The sequence below is a fragment of the Orussus abietinus genome, unplaced genomic scaffold (assembly GCF_000612105.2).
Source record: "Orussus abietinus isolate OABI.00-Male unplaced genomic scaffold, Oabi_2.0 scaffold973, whole genome shotgun sequence".
NCBI classification, from domain to species: domain Eukaryota; kingdom Metazoa; phylum Arthropoda; class Insecta; order Hymenoptera; family Orussidae; genus Orussus; species Orussus abietinus.
This window is the reverse complement of record NW_019395115.1, coordinates 1-16,407: the sequence shown is the minus strand read 5'-3', so window position 1 is coordinate 16,407 and position 16,407 is coordinate 1. Positions and strand designations below refer to the sequence as shown.

The 16,407-nt window shown below is 37.8% G+C and overlaps 4 protein-coding genes across 5 annotated transcripts; 3 read left to right on the top strand and 1 right to left on the bottom strand.

Annotated features, from left to right (window-relative positions):
* The first annotated feature begins 302 nt into the window (after window positions 1-302).
* Window positions 303-6,247, top strand: LOC105700636 (importin-11). 2 transcript variants are annotated; one of them, XM_012426669.1, is made up of 18 exons: window positions 303-614; window positions 1,350-1,481; window positions 1,566-1,666; window positions 1,750-1,863; window positions 1,960-2,366; window positions 2,456-2,719; window positions 2,889-3,044; window positions 3,158-3,198; window positions 3,262-3,444; window positions 3,518-3,629; window positions 3,733-3,953; window positions 4,029-4,193; window positions 4,457-4,649; window positions 4,736-4,973; window positions 5,039-5,135; window positions 5,219-5,487; window positions 5,597-5,738; window positions 5,814-6,247. In XM_012426669.1, the coding sequence occupies exons 2-18, from the start codon at window positions 1,359-1,361 to the stop codon at window positions 5,916-5,918; spliced, it is 2,931 nt and encodes a 976-aa protein (XP_012282092.1). In that variant the 5' UTR covers window positions 303-614; window positions 1,350-1,358; the 3' UTR covers window positions 5,919-6,247. The 2 variants fall into 2 exon arrangements, with proteins under 2 accessions (XP_012282092.1, XP_012282091.1); XM_012426668.1 differs by having other exon boundaries at window positions 303-627.
* Window positions 6,248-6,855: 608 nt separating this feature from the next.
* On the top strand, window positions 6,856-9,016 carry LOC105700584. The gene is made up of 7 exons (XM_012426562.1): window positions 6,856-7,335; window positions 7,442-7,633; window positions 7,741-7,928; window positions 8,014-8,204; window positions 8,287-8,539; window positions 8,602-8,753; window positions 8,829-9,016. The coding sequence occupies exons 1-7, from the start codon at window positions 7,084-7,086 to the stop codon at window positions 8,972-8,974; spliced, it is 1,374 nt and encodes a 457-aa protein (XP_012281985.1). The 5' UTR covers window positions 6,856-7,083; the 3' UTR covers window positions 8,975-9,016.
* Window positions 9,017-9,162: 146 nt separating this feature from the next.
* On the bottom strand, window positions 9,163-10,799 carry LOC105700585 (ubiquitin carboxyl-terminal hydrolase isozyme L5). Its single transcript, XM_023433653.1, has 6 exons — window positions 10,662-10,799; window positions 10,466-10,529; window positions 10,239-10,344; window positions 9,980-10,167; window positions 9,698-9,895; window positions 9,163-9,625 (listed from the first exon to the last, which is right to left on the bottom strand). Exons 1-6 carry the CDS (start codon window positions 10,735-10,737, stop codon window positions 9,313-9,315), a joined length of 945 nt encoding a protein of 314 aa, XP_023289421.1. The 5' UTR covers window positions 10,738-10,799; the 3' UTR covers window positions 9,163-9,312.
* A 1,296-nt stretch (window positions 10,800-12,095) lies between these two features.
* On the top strand, window positions 12,096-15,950 carry LOC105700583. Its single transcript, XM_023433652.1, has 4 exons — window positions 12,096-12,411; window positions 12,766-13,770; window positions 13,879-15,126; window positions 15,256-15,950. The coding sequence occupies exons 2-4, from the start codon at window positions 12,886-12,888 to the stop codon at window positions 15,364-15,366; spliced, it is 2,244 nt and encodes a 747-aa protein (XP_023289420.1). The 5' UTR covers window positions 12,096-12,411; window positions 12,766-12,885; the 3' UTR covers window positions 15,367-15,950.
* Window positions 15,951-16,407: the final 457 nt, after the last annotated feature.

Genomic DNA, 16,407 nt, shown 5'->3' with positions numbered 1-16,407 from the left:
TTTAGGTGGATCACCTGGAAGCAGACATTTTTGGTAAGATATCATGGGCAGTTAATCGAAATTGAGCTTGCTACACTTGTTGGTAGAAGGAGTTCAAATATGTTAAAGCACGGAGGTCACCCTGCCCGTGAGCAATCTCCCGACTCATCTCTAGTACGTATGTACAGCGAAACTAGTTCCATTTCGTCATTTCTTTGCAACCAATCGGAATCTCTTATTCTCACTTCCTCGCTCCGTCGGTTGCCGTGTAGCGCTAATGAAATACCGACCTTAGGTTGCTCCAAGTACGGATTGTCGTTCTTCGTCGTTGGCCTCAGGTCGAGCCTAACCTGACGAGCCGACGTTAGTCTGTTCTAGTTTGCGAAAGTAGTGATCGGTAAAGGGGCGACACATAGTTAAAACCGAATCGAAACGATTACTTCGCCACACGAATGACCGAATCCATCCGGAACGAAGAGCTTGGTCGGAACCGCTAAGTCCAATTGTGACTTCTGACAATTCGAACAGGAGCAACCGCTGCAAACCTTCAAGGGATTTCATAATGTATTGATTGGCTACATAAACATTGGAATAAAGTATAAATGGAGTGGCCCTAAGCGATCTTCTTGAAATCCGTAAGCAAGCCAGGTAACGCGCTATTTTTTGGTTCTGTTTCGCCGGTCATTTAGGTTAGAACGTCACTAGCTAGATTAGATGACTTGTTTTTCTTGTTATCGTTTTTCGACTTCTACGTACTGATTGAAGTTTCTTGTTTTATGAATATTTTGAAGACAATGTACCGAACTTGGCACGTCGTATCGATTTTGATTTTATACTCTTTTAATAACCTTCGATGTATATCGTATTATAATATTTGTTGTACTTTCATACATTACGGTTGAAAATTTCCTGGATTGTCTAGCTCTTTGTCCTAATTCGATGTTAATCTAATCTAATTAAACTATACAGTAAAAGCTATTGTTTAGAAAATTGATAAAATTAGTTTTTCTGAGCAGTTCCGTGGATGATGTGTATCAAAATCTTTCCATTGAAATGGCTTCTTACTGGTCAGTTTTAACTTTCTTTGATGGTCGTAATACTTTATTATTATCTGTCAGACATGGGTATAATATGAAAAATGACATATAAATAAGTTAAACTTTCTTAACTTGTGCCTTTACTAATTAGTAATTTATGAAATTACACGATTGCTCATTGTCAGATGGATTGTATGGATATTTGTTGCACGTATATTGCAATAATTTTTTTTATTATAACAATCTAATTTTCTAATCGATTTTTTGACGTGCAATTTTAAATAATTCTTATGTAAATCAACATTTGACACTTAAACAGTATTAAATGTTTAGTGCAACAATATGGATGCGGCAGTAATAGATGTTCTTCATCAAGCTGGTAGCCAAGATCCAAATGTACTGAAACCAGCGGAACAGACGCTTAAACAGTGGGAGACTCAAAGAGGATTCTATACGGCGTTATTTGTAAGTTTTCGAAAGCGATAAGCAGAGTTCTGATGAATTGTATGGTGTATCGTTATAATCATGATATTGATAATATGGTTTCAGAATGTGTTTACAAATCATTCCTTAGCCGTAAATGTCAGATGGATGGCTATATTGTACTTCAAGAATGGCGTTGATAGATATTGGAGGAAAAATGCACCCGAGTAAGGGCTTCCATATAATTTATTGCACTTGCCAAAGCGTCATGCATTCACCTTGGTATAATTTTGTAAAAACAATGTTACAGTGCCATCGCGGAGGATGAGAAAGAATTCCTTCGACAGCGGCTGATTGCTAATTTTGATGAACCGATTAATCACTTGGCTGTACAACTCTCTGTTTTAATTGCCAGAATTGCTAGGTATTGAAGTCGTTAGATATTTGTTAAAAAAAATTAAGGTATTGAGATAATGTTTAAAACAATATAAATTATTGTCTGTCAATTTGTACCTTTCAGACTAGATTGCCCCAGAGAATGGGGGACTCTCGTTCCGACTCTTTTGGAAGCGATAGGAGGACAAAATTCTCTGGCCCAGCACAGAGCTTTGTTAACGCTCCACCATGTTGTTAAAACATTAGCATCTAAGAGACTTGCAGGCGATAGAGCATTGTTTATTGAATTAACCAATAATGTGTTTAGCTTCATTCTAAACTTATGGAACACGTATACCGAGTCTTTCCTAATTTTGGCATCAAGTGGAGGCAATGCCAATCAAATGCAAGAGGTTTTAGAGAAAGCTCTGCTGTTACTGAGGATACTCAGAAAACTGATTATATATGGATTCAATGAACCATCAAAATCTCAAGATGCTATGTTATTCTTAAAGGTTATCTTCGAACGTGCAAGAAACAGCCTCGAATGTCGTGAGTATTTTTCCTCTTATGTTTGCATTATTAGAAAACCATCTATTCATTACTTGAAACTTATTTCAGTCATTTTGATTTGTTCTTAGGAAAAACGATGGCGACAAGAGGCATACAGCTGGATGCATGTGACAAATTTATCATACACTTGACGAAAGTCCTAGTCGGCGTGTTAGAAATGCATCCATTTTGTTACGTGGAACTAATACCGGCTTCCTTAGAATTTTCAGTGTATTACTGTTTTACGGAAGCTGGTCAAGCATTGGCCTTTGAAAGGTTTATCATTCAGTGCTTAAACTTGGTGAAGAGCATTCTAATGTGTACCAAATATACGCAATCCAAAAAAATAGAAGGTAGTACACATTATTGATGTACCGGACACGATACCGCCATGTAGACAGTTAAACGCGTACAGTCTGACTTGCATTTTACGCGATTAATAATGAATTTAACCGATCGTTAGGTTTCGTCATATAATCAATGGAATGTAATTTTCTAAACTATATCGTCTATTCTTTGCAGAGACCAGGTGCACTCTTGCTCTCAGAGCGCATCAATTGAGGGAAGAGTTCTTTACTGCTGAGACATTGACTGAAATTTGCTCAAGACTAGTCACACACTATTTTCAACTGACATCGGTGGATTTAGAGCTTTGGGATACGGATCCAGAAAATTTCGGTAATATGAAAAAGTAGATGAATTCTTAGAATGTGTAATTTATCTTCATTATGATTCTTACGATTGATGACATCGTAACCGTACAAGGATAATTTTGAATACATTTTGTTTAGCCATCGATGATGCCGGAGAATCATGGAAATATAGTCTGAGGGTAACTGTCTTTTTTCTTGCGATATCTGTTCAGAAAACAATATTGATATTTTAATTGTTGCAGCCGTGTACGGAGTCTGTGTTCCACGCGATCTTCCATCATTACAAAAATGTTTTAATTTCGGTTGTAGTTGATTTAATGCAACATCACTATCAGCCCGTAGATCCGAATAATTTACATGCTATACTGTTAAAAGACGCAGTTTACAACGCAGTCGGCCTTGCCGCTTCTGACTTATATGATCAGGTTGGAACAATTGGTCAGTGGTACGAGAACGTTTAAGAATGAATAAGAATTAAAGGAAACATATTTTTATTAGGTCAATTTCGATCAATGGTTCTCAACGACTTTAAAACAAGAATTAAAGGTCCGAAGTAATAATTACAGAATTATAAGACGTCGTGTATGTTGGCTAATAGGACGTTGGGCGGGTATGTGTACTTTCAAGATAGACATATGGAAAGCACCGCAGAAGGCTAGAAACACGATTCTTGATTCAATTTCTATAGTAAAGCTGAATATATTGAATTGTAGAAGTCAAATTGAGCGTACAATTGAGACCAGAACTGTATAAATTGATGGTCGAGGCGCTCAACCCGGAGGAAGATTTAGGAGTTCGACTGGCAGCGAGCGATGCCCTAAAAATAGCTATGGACAATTTAGAATTTAAGACGGAAGATTTCTCTCCATACCTGGAACCTGCATTTTCTCAACTCTTCTCTCTTCTAAAGGAAGTCAATAAATGCGACACCAAAGTATGTTATTATCTCAATAATTTATATAAAATATATCGTTTTTCTTTCTTGGACTATGATGACGTGAATTTTCAGATGCACGTATTATATTTGCTTTCCTTCATGGTCGAACGAGTCGGCAGTGGGATAAAGCCTCATGTAAACGCTCTTAGCACATATTTACCCTTGCTCTGGCAACAATCTGAAGAACACGACATGTTGAGGTGTGCCATAGTGTCGACCCTTGTACAATTGGAGAAGGCATGTGCTTATTTTCATTAAATTCTCACTTTATTACTTAGTTCAAAAACGACATTTATTTTCATCATCTTTACATACAAATATTTTTCTAATTGTCGAGATTATTATTTCATTCACAGACATTCGTCCAACTTACTAATGAAAGGAAAGTTTGTATTAGTTCTTCCTAACATTATTTACTCGAATTGTGTTTTTTGGTACAATAGTTAACGATAGCAGCATGTATTACGTATTTCAATTAAATGTATTATCATATGCTACAGGCTTTACGTTCGGACAGTGCTGTTCTGAAACCGTTGGTGATCAGTGTGATAGCCATGAGCTGTGACATGAATCGAGACGGTCACGTTTATCTCCTCGAAGATGGTCTAGAGTTGTGGCTTGTACTTCTAGAAAATACATCAGAGGCTACGCCTGCCATAATGGACCTTTTTCGAAACATGCCTCCTCTACTAGGTGCATTTTCCCACCTTGAAAGCATTCTCGAAAGTGCTTGGCTTGTGGCAAGACTTTTCGAACCAACAAATTGTATTTGCTTTCAGAATCCTCGACCGAGAATCTCAGGTTGTGCTTGTACATAATTCAAGCATACGTACTGCTCAGTCCTCAGGAATTTCTAGGCGAATGGGGAGCAGTGATAGTTGACACGTTGAGGTCTCTCGTAGGGGATTTACGATCCGAAGGCATAGTAATGGTGATGAGAGTTTTCGAAACATGTCTCAGAGCCTTGTCTCAACAAGGCCCTCAGTTGATGAAGCCACTCTTGTTCAAGATATTCAAGTAAGTTTTTTTTCTATATGTTCAATATTTTCTATTTTTTCTATATGTAGTACGTTACTTTTCAGGGGTGTGTACGAAGGAGAAGAACATCCTATGGTTATGCTGATGTATCTGTCGATCATGGCTAGGGTATTACTTAGTTCCAAAGATGTTTTTGTACAGGTTTGCATAACTAGGTGTACAGTACATTGAGAAAAAAAAAATGAAACGTAAGTTTTGACATGCAGAACGTTTAACGATTGTAGGTCGTTGGTGAATTATCAAGGGATATACAAGCAAACGGAAATGATACGAGTGAAGAAGTCGTACTCAACAGAATGGTTCACATGTGGTTAAATCGAATGCCAGCCATGATTGAACCAGAACGACGTAAATTATTAGCTCTTGCTTTATGCTCTCTTCTTGGAGCAAACAGTCCATCCTGTATTCTTCAACATTTTCCACGAATTGTGTTAAATATTATTGAAACTCTAAATGATATAACAGTAATCGACGATATGGGTTGCCCACACGAGTATGTTTTTATATTTTAATTCTATTCGTCTTAGCGCGCACACCATATTAACAGTTGTTACAATCCCGATAAAGACACCGGAATATCGTTATTATAACTTTCATTCCAGCTCATTAATGCTCAGTGGTCAACCAAGCCCATCTCAGTACGACGATACGGAATACGAAACCGAGGATGAACAGCGGAAAAACCGCCTTGACATAAATGATTCAGTGCACAATGTTTCTTTGAAAGAAACTTTTCAAAGTCAGGTATGTTTTATTTCTCATATATTGTAATATATAACTTCTGCGGTTATCGCGCAAGTTAAGTACTTTACATTTCAGCTAACTACTCTTCACTTGTTAATGGGAGACAATCAGTTTGATCAGTTGCTACGAACGCTCAGTCCAGAAGTTGAAATGCAGCTTAAGGAGTACGTGTCTATCTGAAAAGCCATTAATCGGTCAAATACCACATAATATGTAAAAAGCTTAACAATGCCCGACTTTAAACGGCACTATTTTATTGTATAATACTATCTGTTTCACTGTATTAATAATGTTGATTATAAAAGCATAATATAACATTTACAGCACTATTTATATAGTTGGAAAATCAGACATCGACAAAGCTGGTGCCAAGATTCGCTGTTAAAATATTCATTATCGATGCTACACAGAATTCAAGTACCATATATTTGAATTGCGTACTAAATCCATGCAATACTCGGACTTACTTTCGTAAAACGATTTATTAAATCTATAACCCATGTAAAAAATTAGTTGGTTTCAACAAAGCGTGGAATGATAAAAATACCCAATATAGCATTATTCTAGAAGGTAATGCTGAACTAAAATATGCTGCGATCTAGCGTCCCGCTTGGTTACTATTTATTGGGTATCAAGCGTCAACACGGGAACTGGGCTTCTATGGTGACTTCTGTATTCTTTGGTAGGGATATTCGGTTCTCTTAGAAGAATCGATTCTTAAACCGATTCTGAATCGGATCATGAAGAATCGATTCTCTTAAAAATCGGAGTCCAAAGAATCGATTCAAANATTAACACAAATTTAATTAATACATTTTTACGCGTCGAAAGCCATCCATGAAAATGAAATGAATGTTGTATAAAAAAACTAAACAATTATTAGCCGTTTATATAGCAGTTATACGTCTTCTTTAGCTTTCCCTTGGCCGATATTTCCGGCCGAGATGGTCGACGGAGTAAATGAGAGGTTCTGATTGGCTGTTGAAAGTCAGATAGTCAGTTACGACGGAATGGCGTCACGACGCTGAGTTTCAGTAACCAATCTTGTGGCGACAAACAGCAACCAATGAGCGAAGCGAATTTCTCCCCTCTACCGTTTTAATAAAGAAGGATCGGTTTCTCGAGTCTGAGGTTAAAGAATCGATTCTCAAGAAAATCGAATAGTAAAGAATCGAATCAGAATCGAACATCCCTAGTAGTATATCGTGGAGGCAAATTAATGAAGTTATTGCCTTTAGCGATACTGAATTAATTTCTAATAAGATTCTGTTGTAGGGATGATGGTAAAGTGTTATAAGATAATTTAAGGCGTTTAAAAAGAAGTTATCTGAAAATAGATATCGCAATGATGAGTTCTCATCAAAAGAAGAGGGAGATTGCAGATCCTAGTGAAGTTCACAAATTTCCAAAAAAGAAGAGAGAATGTTCAGAAAAAGAAATAGATAGTGAAAAGAATTCGGATGTCACGGGGAAATTAAAAAGGCGTCGATTGGAGAAGGATAAGAAAGAACCTAGTGTAACTGTAAGAGCTAAAAATATTTTGAACGAATTGGAAAAAGTCAAGAAAAGGGAAGAACTGCCAGCAAAAACACTGAAAGTAAGTAGATAATCAAGTACACGAGGGTATCTGAATGTAGTTAATGCTCTTATTAATGTAAATATCTAAAAGTGCGTTTTCATATATGAGGATATGTAATATGTAGAAGCTGAAAGGATTAAGGATAACATTTAATCATGCAGTACCACAGCAACATAAGATTGAAAATCATGCAGGATCCAGGCAACCCACTCGGAAGCAAAAAGAATTATTTGAACAATATGTACCAATTAAAAGGGGCATGTATACTTCATCTGAAGATAAAATTATCATTAAAAACTGGGAAGATTTTTGCAAGGTGATACATCCTTTGCATCTTACTTCTAATGTGTTGTAAATGAATGTATATTCTCTGTTAGACAAAGGTACAAAAAATGATTTTATATTTTTAATATCTCTTCAAAGCAATATAACTGGGATGTGAAAGATGTCAAGCCATTTTTGTACATGAGACATAATAGAAAAATTTACATATGCAGTTTAGAGGAAAGGCTTAAGTTTGTGCAGTTCTTAGCAAATGGATTGCCTTCGCGAACTTTGTACAGTGTATATCAAAGATTTAGGAAATTGTATGACGGGAAGGTTCGGAAAAGGTGAAATATAAAATCAAACATTAAATAAAATTATAATATGCTCATAAATGATTTATGATTCAGTTATATTATTCCTGCACTGTAGGTACAGTAAGGAAGAGGACAAAACAATCTTGGCACACATGCGTAATAACTCACCAAGCTGTAACAGACAACACGAGAAGTTCTCTGAATTAGCCGTGTTGTTACATAGAGGGAGAAATTCAATTTGGCGAAGGTATCAGATATTGAAAAGGATTTATGGTCTTGACAATTCACAAGCATCAAATAGAAATGGTTATGACATTGCCTTAACTGACTTCCTGTCCATGTTCATTCTTTAAACATTTATTTACTTTCTTAAATTTTATAATTACAGTGTCTTCAAGGATTCATTGGACTTTACCAATGATTGAAAAGTTCATTAAATATTTACTCAAATACACCTTAAATGAGGACATACAATACTTAAAAAATGCTGTAATCCCAAAGGTTATTTGGGAAAAAATGGAGAATAAAATGAACATTGATTGGCATTGTTTAAAGAAATTCTGGTTAACTCAGTTACATATGCAACTATTTTGTAATGAACCCATTTACTTGAATGATATCAAGATAAAATTAATTGAGTAGTAAGTACTTGTATGTAAATTTTAAATTGAACGGTGTTCAGTTGATATATTCCTTTTGATAGCTTTTACGCTACAGGGGCCTCAAGTTTAAGAGATGTATCATGGACTACTGTCAAAAGACATTTCAATGGAATGACCTCTACGTTTCTTTCCTACGTATTTAATTCTCTTCTTCAAACTTTAAATTCAGAGATCATTTCAATACATGATTGTGGTAAGGTGTAAATATTTTATTCAGTATTTATTTAGCAAACATTACATGTAGGATTCATTTTCATATAAATTTCAGATGTTTTTGATTATTTACATGAAAAGAAAATTCCACAAATAATAAATTCCCCACGAGACAAATATTTACCACGAATTTCTTTAAAAAATGGTAAAGTCACGTTCCTCAGCGATACCACTGATACTAGAAGAGACTTCAACTGCTAATGTCTTCTATTACGGAGGATCTATGGTCCTAACGTTGGAACCCTATCAAAAATTCCTCTGTGACGATGTACACTGCAAAAGGTAAACCTACTTAGTATTAACCAATGTATCACATACTTTTTTTCCTTCCATGGTAAAATTTTGAATATCAAGTTCACATATAGGATTAAACAAAAGTACTTAAGATCCAGTGTGAAAACAATGATATTTATTTCATTAGAAAACTTGAGAGAAAGAAAAGCATCTCAGTATATAAACTGTTAATATTCAATTTTTAAAAGCCTTAAATGTCCGTGACTTGTAATTAAATCATGCTTTCTTTCACGTGGGAAACGAAATTAATTGTTTTGCATTTTATTTTTTTTAGACTCTTTCTCAATTGCTCTTTCCTTAGCTCTCTGATATAATGACACTAGTTTTCCTTCCTTAGCAAGCATTTTGAGTAATTCCATAATCAACGGAAGGTAATTATGCTTTCTTCTAATATTTTCTATTTGATATCGCTTTGATTTTCTGATTTCTTCATCAATGAGGGCCTGCAGTCGAGTTACTTCCGTTGGATCACAAACCATTGCTCTCTGTCTTTCGTACAGCATCTTTCTGTCCGACACTATTGCCATTAAATTGAAATGGATTTCACCTTCATTGTACCTAATAAATATTCAGTACATATGGGGTAACGAATGAAGTAATGAAGAAAATAATTCACTTAACAAAGCTTACTTATTAATTCGTTTCTGAATAATGGGTTTTGCTGCTTGTACCCATTGATCACCAGGAGGACATGGGCCCAAATCCATTGGACCATCCTTTAAGCCATCCAACTCATATAATCGGCCATCTATTGGCAAATAACTCACGAAGTGAAATACATCGTCGTCTTTAGATGCATGTTTTGAATCATATTCAAACAATGTTTGTCTGTGAATGTAAAGATATTGTGATTATCTAAATATTATCTCCATATCGTATGTCATATGATATCACGATATTAGCTACACATACCTTGAAAATGAATTATGAACTTCTCTTATCACATCAGAATTACTAAGAGCAAGGCCTCTCATATTAGCATCAAAACTTTGGCAAAAATTTTTAAATTCTTCTAAATTTAAACCCAATGATACATCAGGGTGTTTACAATTTAAGAGTACGCTCAAAATAGCTTGAGTGGCACAAGCATTATTTATTACCTAAAGGAGAATTTAGGGAAGTTAGTAAAAAAACATGTTGAAGCAATTAAGCATCAGGGTATTTCGATTACCTGTCTTGCAAAGAAAATTTTATCTAATCTACTATCCTGCACGATGGTTCCTGATGGTTCGTCATCTTGGACCCATTTGAATAAGAAAATTAACCCATGAATTGGTCTATGGAAAAAATTGTTAACAAGCATGAAATAAAAATCTGTACTATAAAGATCTTAAAGTTATGAGTACAATGATGTCACATCGATCGCGCTTTGGCATAGGCCTACATGAAACAACTTACTTAAGGTTGTCAAACTGCTCATCATCGAAACTCCATAATTCCTCAACTTGTGCGCCTTCGACACCTGGTAAGATGATAAAAAATAAGATAATACCAAATTAGTTTGCATGCTGACATTTAAGTCATACAAAAAATTAATTAAAGTCTAAAGTCAATCATGATATTGGATTTTGATCTCCAAAGATAGAATACGAACCAAATTCTTTAATCAATTCTGTGAAAACACCCGGATCACTCTCAATAAGACACCAGTTACCAGCAGAATCTGCCATAGTTGATCATTAACCAATAATGGGAGAAAACAGTAATGCTTGCCACTGACCGCTTTCGGCAATAAAATCCTTTGTTTATATATCTGTTTGCTGTATATCGATCTAATTGTGGCCTGAAGAGTCAGCGTGTCGAGTAAAGTGACACATTCATTGTACTATAATTACAGTTCAGTGACAAACCACTCTCTACTACCAGAGATGAGCTTGGTAAGGGGCACTTTCTTCTATTCTCTGTTAGCCACGATTGAGCGATTTTTCGAGTACACGCAAAGTGACGCGAATTTTTTTTTTAGTTGATTAAAGAAGAAATGGTAAATCGCAATCCTCAACAGAAACTGGATTTAGTTTCGCAAATCGTGCGTCTTCACGCTGACTATTCAATGGACAATCCGGTGCAGTCCTTTGTGCAGTCTTTCACGTCGTCTGAAGTGGGCTGAGGAAAAACACTACAGGTAAGTGCCAGGAAGTTGCACATAGTTTCACATTCATCTCGTTCATTACGTTCATGTGCGCGCGCGAGTCCATTTCTGCATACTAGGGATGTCGATTCTCTTAGAAGAATCGATTCTTAAATCGATTCTGAATCGGATCATGAAGAATCAATTCTCTTAAAAATCGGAGTCCAAAGAATCGATTAAAAAATCGGAAATTTTTTTATATATAATTAACACAAATTTAACACGTTGAATGCCAAAACAAATTACGAGTGTACTATCGCAAGGTGGTTGCCGGTCACCGGTGATCCCCACGGCATTCAACGTGTTAATTAATACATTTGACGCGTCGAAAGGTATCTATGAAAATGAAATGAATGTTGTATAAAAAAACTAAACAATTATCAGCCGTTTATATAACAGTTATACGTCTTCTCTAGTTTTCCCTTTGGCCGATATTTTCGGCCGAGATGGTCGACGGCATAAATGAGACGTTCTGATTGGCTGTTGAAAGTCAAGTAGTCAGTTACAACGGAATGGCGTCACGACGCTGAGTTTCAGGAGCCAATCTTGTCGTGACGACAAACAGCAACCAATGAGCGAAGCGAATTTCTCCCTTCTACCGTTTCAATCAAAGAGGATAAGTTTCTCGATTCTAAGGGTAAAGAATCGATTCTCAAGAAAATCGAATAGTAAAGAATCGATTCTAAAAATCGATTCTTTCACCAAAAGAATCGATTTTTTAAAGAATCGAATCGGAATCGAACATCCCTACTGTAAACATAACCATCGTGTAGCCGGTGGCATTTTGAGCGTGTCGAAAATTTGACGGTTTCGTCAATAATAAGGATTCACAATCGGCGCAAAGCTGTTGATAACTGCTTTGAATAATTGAAATTAATTGTCTACGATTGAAATGCCTTCGGATAGTTTTCTGGTCCTGTTTAATTGTGAGGGTGGGGTACGTGCGCGCGCAAGCGCGTCGCTGCGTTGGCTCTAGTAGGTTCGGCGGAAGCGACGGAAAAGCGAGTCAAAACCGGATTGACTCGACCGGACTCGACCTGTCGCTGCTTTATTACTTCAACGTTCGTCATCGGGTTGCACATGCATACGTACATTATTTTGACGACTAGTACGCGTAGTGTTTCCTATTTTAAATGCAGTGGCTTCTCGATTCGATAAGGACTTTCGTCCGAATCTCCTCAGCATCGTTCATGCTTCAGATCAAGTAGGGTAAAAGGTTAGTCGACAGAGGAAAACGTTCCTCTGAAAGAAATCCTAACGCGTGAAGACCAATAATGCCTGTATCAATTCGTCATCCCTTAGGGCGTTATCTGAGATCTTCAAATTTTATTTTCTTTCGTATCCTCAATTCTTTCCCGTGCGTCAATCCCGTTCTTTGTCTTCCTGTCAAATTATGGGCCATATTATTTGCATTAATTTATTACACACTGATTTTATAATTAAAACGCCAATGTGAAATCTTTTTGCAAAAAACTTTCAACCTGAACCTACTAAATAATTGTCTCAATTTCTATGATTCTACCTGCCCTTGGTACGGACATGCATTAATCGATCATTTGTTTAATTTCAGGTTTATTCAATACTGTGTTATGGACAGTGGATAGTGCCATGCCCATATAAATATTATCGAGATCTCATGCTTTAGACATTGTGTCTTGTTGTGACCGTAACAAAAAGGTTAACCAATATAATGTTTGACGATCACACTCTGGAGGAGAAAGTTGATCTCACTCAATGTAAAAAAGAACTCAGCTTCTATGACGTGGAAGGTGACAGAAATCTTATTGACAAACGTAGTCCCCAGGAAGAAATGAAGTATTTTACATTAGGTCAATATTCCTCGCCACTGGTGCTAAATAAATCAATGCCAAGAAGGAATCGAAGCCTTGTATTTCACCAAACAAATAGATCTTTAAATTTTGACGGGCATCTTTTGAAATCACCACATTCGATGTTTAGCTGTAGCTCCCCTATTGGAGATAAAAATTTGTCGAGATCGGCAAAGATAATGAGAGCACTAAATTTAGACGAAGCATCACCTTGTGGGCTGGCAAGGAAGGAGAATAAATTGTCTACCTTGGATTCAAGCCCAGCAAAGAGTCTCAGCTCATTTGGGAGTCCTTGTTATACCGAAAATAATCGCCCAAATCAATGTGACAAATTTGATAAAATCTTGAATTTTAACATCAGTTACGGGGAATCTAATGTTGACAGTTTATCAGGATCTTCGCTTAATTCATTTGATGAAAACCAAAATCAAACTCCTTTGAGGCGTAACGAACGAACAATAAGGATCCTAAATCACCTCAATTCTAATGAAAACGTGTCCACCAAGCACGATAAACCTATTCCCGATAATCATGGTGGAGGAAATCAATTTGGTGTAATTCCTAATGTACAGTCAATAAGAAAAGGTGAAAAGATGAGCAAGATTGAAGTGAATGTAACTAAAAGAACACCTAGAAATTTATTTGATGATTTTAACGAGGACGAGAACGAAAGACCTCGTACACCAGAAAACGTTGGTCAACCTGTTCCCGAAAATTTAAGTGCCATTAAGAAGAGTCATAAGAAGGTATCGACTACGCATTTATCATGTTTAAAAAGAGGAATGATCGTTTTATCTAATTATCCAGTTATTGTAGGACGAATGTGTAGATTATAAGGACGTTTTTGATTCCAGGAGAGATCGTCCCGCCGGTTGGAGAAGTTTGACGAGAGAGAATGTGTGATGCGATCAAACGAGAAAAGACGTTTTACAGAGAACGAAGCGACCAAGTGGTTTTTGACACCTCCCATGAACAAACCCAGTCCGAGTCCATGTTACAGCATGGATTCAATCAAGAAATCCCCCAAGCAAAACAAAATCAAGAAGAAATCTTTCTCTCGGAATATCGATGACTCGTCTGACACGAGTTCAATATTTGACCTTCAAGACGAAACGAAGAGCAACCTTACCAACGGGAAGGAGACTCCAGAGAAGTCGAAGCGCGAGACAAAACTCGAGCGCTCTATCGACCTTTCAGCGGATGATTTCGAACCGGGACACGAGCGGTCTCTCACTCCGGAACATGTCAATTCCAGCAGGCTTTTGCTCCCTCGGTACAGCTCGGTAAAGAAGTCCCACAGAAAGAACAAACATCGAAAAATACTGTCCGGATTTATCAGACGTCAAAGTCTTCGCAATCGTGAGAAAGAATGGGACGGTGAATTGGTCCGCGACACGGCATTGCCCACCGTAGAAGTTCTCGCTCATCCCGCAACGAGCTCGTCGGGGGACGAAGCGGCGCAGAAGAGGAGGAATGTGTCCGCCTACCGATTGTCGGACTCGGTCGAACGTCCCGTCGCGGTTGAGGGGACCAACGACCGAGATGTCCCGGAGACGTCAACGCCCCTTAAGAAGAGAAGATCGGTGTCACCTCGAGATCCGAGTGGACGGACGACTCCCGAGACGAGGACGGTGACGGAGCTCACCTCAAATGTCGAATCGATCAAACGATCGCACAAGAAAGGGAAACGCAAGACCCGAGAAGATCGGAAGGCGAGCACGGCGTTCACGGGGGAGGATGGAAACGCCCCCCCGACCGAGCCTCGAGGAATCGATTGCAACGATCCGAAATCTCGGAGCGTTCGAGAAAACGACGAGTCCGGGTCCACGTGCCTCGGAGGGGGTGCCGCCACTCCACCGAATCGACTCGAGACCAAGAGTTATCTCAAGTCGTTGCAATCCGTCTCGATCAAAGGATCGCATAAAAAGGAACGAGAGAGCAGGTCTCGCAAACCGTTCCGAGATCGTCTCGGGCAGAGAATCCCTGGACCAGAGGAAGAAAGAACGAAGGGCCATGCGTTGATCACCGACGGCACTGATTGCAACATTCGGTTCGTTTGCGACGAAGATGCGGAAAGTCTGGTTGAACGTTTCGAAAAAGAGGTGCGTTTTATTATACTTGATTTCGAATTTTTCCTCGGATTTACTGGTTCCCAAATCTGCAACGATTTTGCCGTTCTTTATTTATTTCCCGTGCCTGTAAATTAGGTGTAAACCATTTCCCATTTCCAGCTCCCTGAAGCAAGCGGAAGTGTGGACCTGAACAATGATCTTTCGGATGATGGTTCTATTTTTGACCTTGTGGAGAAATTGAATGATCAGAAAGGGGAATATCGGGAATAACTTACCCAAGTCTTAAGGAATAAACTTATGATCCCTTTCATACGTTTTCAAAGGGCAACAGTCCAAAAGGGTTTAGTGTTCGCATGCAGAATTTTTCTCGTTGATTCTTCTAACCATTTACTACTACCAGAGTAGCGAATCCGATAATGCAACGATCACAAACTCTTCAAACATCGGAGCAAAGAATCGTCCGTCCCTGTAATCCACAAATGCGTGATCACAAACTGTGATGTGCAAACTAACATGCTTTCAAGTTATCTGAACAATTACGTGAGGCTTTCCCAAACGTATTACTTTTCCTAAGCCAACTGTTGGTTCGTTCTAATAAATCCCAACGCAATACATTTATGCGCGGAAATATTTATGTTCAGATGATTCCATTAATTGTTTTGCACACGTTCCGTGTAATTCCATTATACAAAATGATCAATTCATAACCGTAATAACATTATAATGCCAACTTAATTGGATACTTAACTCCATGGTAATGTCGAATGTAATCATTTGAAAGTTTATGTGATTCGTTATAACAAATTCAGTTGTCTTAGTTGAAGGAATATTAAAGGGCGACTGTTCGGATGCGACGTGCCTAGTATTTTGGTATGTATGTACACTAAATCCCTAGTTCTATCATTGTGATATGTATATATTTGGTAACAATGGAAACTGTGTAATCTATATGAAAAACTAATTGACTTCATCCGGCGCTTTTATGTTCCAATATATACACAAACGGATGAAAAAAAAAAAAGCGACGAGTAGATTTCGCGTTACTTTACTATAAATTAATATGGGCGATAAATTCTATATTTATGAAGCGTAAACTTTCGGAGTATGTACATACAGAGATGAGTTGGGAGATTGCTCACGGGCAGGATCGTGCGATTGCATCCTGTGCTGCCCTCTGGTTTCGTACGTTAGCTTTCACCGTTTTTTGTCCCCAAGGGCGGCGCAACGAATTTCTGGGAGGGACTCGCGTACTGGCGACGGCGGTACCATCTACCAGTCGCCGTTGGTGGCTCACGTACTCGTGATGGTAAT